This window comes from Tamandua tetradactyla, chromosome 21, assembly GCF_023851605.1.
Source record: "Tamandua tetradactyla isolate mTamTet1 chromosome 21, mTamTet1.pri, whole genome shotgun sequence".
Taxonomy (NCBI): Eukaryota; Metazoa; Chordata; class Mammalia; order Pilosa; family Myrmecophagidae; genus Tamandua; species Tamandua tetradactyla.
Window position 1 is genome coordinate 32,533,358 of NC_135347.1, and position 3,082 is coordinate 32,536,439.

General features: G+C 53.7%; 1 protein-coding gene across 1 annotated transcript; it reads left to right on the forward strand.

Moving 5' to 3' along the window:
* Positions 1 to 527: 527 nt before the first annotated feature.
* Positions 528 to 2,408, forward strand: LOC143665181 (endogenous retrovirus group K member 113 Gag polyprotein-like). The gene has a single exon (XM_077138658.1). It carries the CDS (start codon positions 528 to 530, stop codon positions 2,406 to 2,408), a length of 1,881 nt encoding a protein of 626 aa, XP_076994773.1.
* The last annotated feature ends 674 nt before the right edge of the window (positions 2,409 to 3,082 follow it).

The following is a 3,082-nucleotide window of genomic DNA, read 5'->3' on the forward strand; positions in this document are numbered from 1 at the left end:
GACGCGGCAACAACCTATTGGGCTTGAATTATGTATATAAGGTATTACCCGGACGAGGCGGGGGGAACGACCCACAAGGAGCCGTGCCTGACGGCCGCACAGAGGTCGCTCCCCCGCGGGATGTATTCACCCGGTCGGGGAAAGTTATAGATAATGCAAGCTTAGACCCAGTAAAGATTTGTGCTTACAACTGCTGCGTATTCTGGACTCGTTTTCTACCGCCAGGACCGGTTTGTCTGCGTCTCTTTCTCTCTCCCCCTTTTCTTGTCGTACCCTCCGCCGGCCGGGGGCCCGACGTTGAGCGAGGAGACACGGACAAGTGGTGGCCCGTACGGGGAACCTCCCTTTGCATCCGCGAGCTGATGAGGACGTGCCTCCGGAGTCTGTGGTTGTCTTTCCGCGCCTGATCATCGCGGAGAGGTAAGTACTTTTTCTTTACGTGGAAACTAAGGGCCGCGGGTTTTCAGGCAGCCCCGGTGACTCGGGAGAGCTCCCCGAGTGGTTAAGAGACAGCGCCGACTGCAATCATGGGGCAGTCCGAAAGCTCACCCCTGTTAGCTCCGCTAATGACCCTCTTGAAACAGCGGGGCCTCTCAGTTAAGAAAAGTTCTCTCCTAAGGTTCCTTGATGATGTTACAGTTTTTGCCCCCTGGTTCGCCCAGACTGGGAGCCTTAGTTTGCCCTCCTGGATAAAGCTTGGCCACGACATAGACCGAGCGCGCCGGACGGGCCTATGTCTGGACCCAATCCTAGTTCCCGTTTGGGAAACTGTTCGCGCTTGTCTTGAGGCAGAGGCTGCCACGGGCCTCAGCCCGTCCCTCGTCCTGCAGCAGGCACGGGGCGCGCTTCGGGAAACTCAATCAGTTTCGTCTGCGGATGGCTCCTGTAAAGGGGAGCCGCCAATCCGTAAACGGCCAGAGTCCAGCGATAGTTCAGACACCTCTGACTCTGAGTCGGATGATGATCAGAATGAGGGTGTAGACGAACCTCCGCTAATCGATTGGGAGAAGCCCCCTGCCTCACCCACGCAGCCCTCTGCCCCGCCAATGAGTACGCGGCGGTTTTCGGCGAGTGGTCACAGCGATCCCGCCAAAAAACCTCACCGAGGGCTCCCCCTGGTGGCCGAATCAGGCTGCACTGGCCCGCCCTTGCACAGCCCAGAGTTCCCTGGAAGCTGGGTAGGGGAGGGGCAGCCACAGCTGTATCCCCCACCTGCGTACGCAGGCCCTCAGGACTCCATCTCATTAAGCAGTGGTAAAAGGCATTTCTGGAAATGGACCCCTTCATTTACCTTTAGACCTTTCGGAGTTCTAGGCGGATACCAGCCGCTTAAATCAGAACCAGACTCAGAAATGTATCCGGTTATTATCAATCCCCAAGGTGGTAATCAGCATGAATCCTATGATTATAAAGTTCTGAGGGAATTGAGGCAAGCCGTCCATCAATATGGCCCCAATGCTCCTTTTACGTTAAATTTAGTTGAAAATCTTGCCACCCTAAACCACACGCCCGCAGATATATACCAGCTAGCCCGTGCTTGTTTGCCACCGGGTCGGTATATAGACTGGAAGGCCTGGTTTGAAGAGCTAGCTGAAGAGCAAGCCGCGAAAAACGCCGCGGTTAGACGTGGCGCCTGGAATGCGGACATGCTCCTAGGGAAAGGGCCCCACTCCCAAAATCAAACAGGGTTCCCTATAGAAGTCTATGGGCAGATCTTCCGCTGCTTCATAGGCGCCTGGAAGAAATTAACGAGCCAGGGAGAAGCTCAAGCATCTCTCAGTAACATACACCAGGGCCCCACTGAACCATTTGTCGAGTTCGTAGCTAGGATGCAAAACACAGCAGAAAGGATTTTCACCGACCCAGGGATAGCAGAAACTGTAGTCAAACAAATGATATTTGAACAATGCAACAAAGACTGCAAGGTAATCCTAGTGCAGAACAAGGGTAAAAGCCTAACCGATTGGGTTCGTTTATGCAGGGACGCTGGCAGCCCACTAACTAGTACAACTCTAGCTGCCATGCTGGCTAGCTCACTGCGAGTAAATGCAGAACAAGCTAAGAACGCAGGAGCGAGGCAGAAAGGATGTTTCCAATGTGGAAAACCAGGACACATTAAAAGAAATTGTCCTAATATGAGCCAGCTAACCCACACTCAACAGGTGGCCAAGCTCTGTGGCCGTTGCCGTAAGGGACCCCATCGCGCGGAGGACTGTAGATCAGCCTTCGATGCAAACGGCAAGCGCCTCTCTGGCTGCCCGGAGCAGGCGCCAAAAAACGGGCAGAGGGGGTCCGCCTTTCCGGTGGACCCCCTTGCTGGCAATACAATGATGCAACACCAGTCCAAGTCCGTGCCTCCCATGAGTCAGCAGGACTGGACCTCTGTGCCACCTCCACACTCATACTGACCCCATCTGAAGGAGTTCGGTTGGTAGAAACCTCCTTTAAAGGACCTCTGCCACCAGGCACTGTGGGGCTCCTGTTAGGAAGAGCATCCACAACCCTGAAAGGATTGGCAGTTGTGCCAGGTGTTATCAACCCTAACTCCACAAATACTGTCCAGATCATGGTTCAATCTATGCGAGGCACCCTGGTTATTGAAGAGGGTGATAAAATAGCACAACTTTTACTCCTTCCCAGCTTACACGCGCTCCTTCCGAGCAAAAACAGGAGGAAAACGGAAAAGGAACAAAAATCTACCGAGGGGATTTTTGAAGGCCTTCATATGTCTTTAGAGCACCGACCCATGCTGACTATTAAAGTGCAAGGCAGGCCCCTTTTGGGCCTGCTAGATACCGGGGCTGATAGGTCAATCATAAGACAGCAAGAATGGCCCTCTGCCTGGCCAACGTGCAGGGCAGAAGAAACCCTTAACGGCATAGGTCAAGTCTCGACACCCATGTTGAGCGCAACTGCCCTTCATTGGGCTGATGATGAAGGACACCAAGGCAGTTTCCAACCATATGTATTACCCCTGCCCGTATCCTTATGGGGGAGAGACGTCCTTACCCAAATGGACGTCACCTTAACTAGTAACTGCTCCCCAACCTCAAAACATCTGTTGAAAGGGATGGGATACGTC

What these genes read in the sequence shown, in the direction of transcription:
- LOC143665181 (XM_077138658.1), top strand. Translation starts at nt 528, where the DNA reads ATGGGGCAGTCCGAAAGCTCACCCCTGTTAGCTCCGCTAATGACCCTC.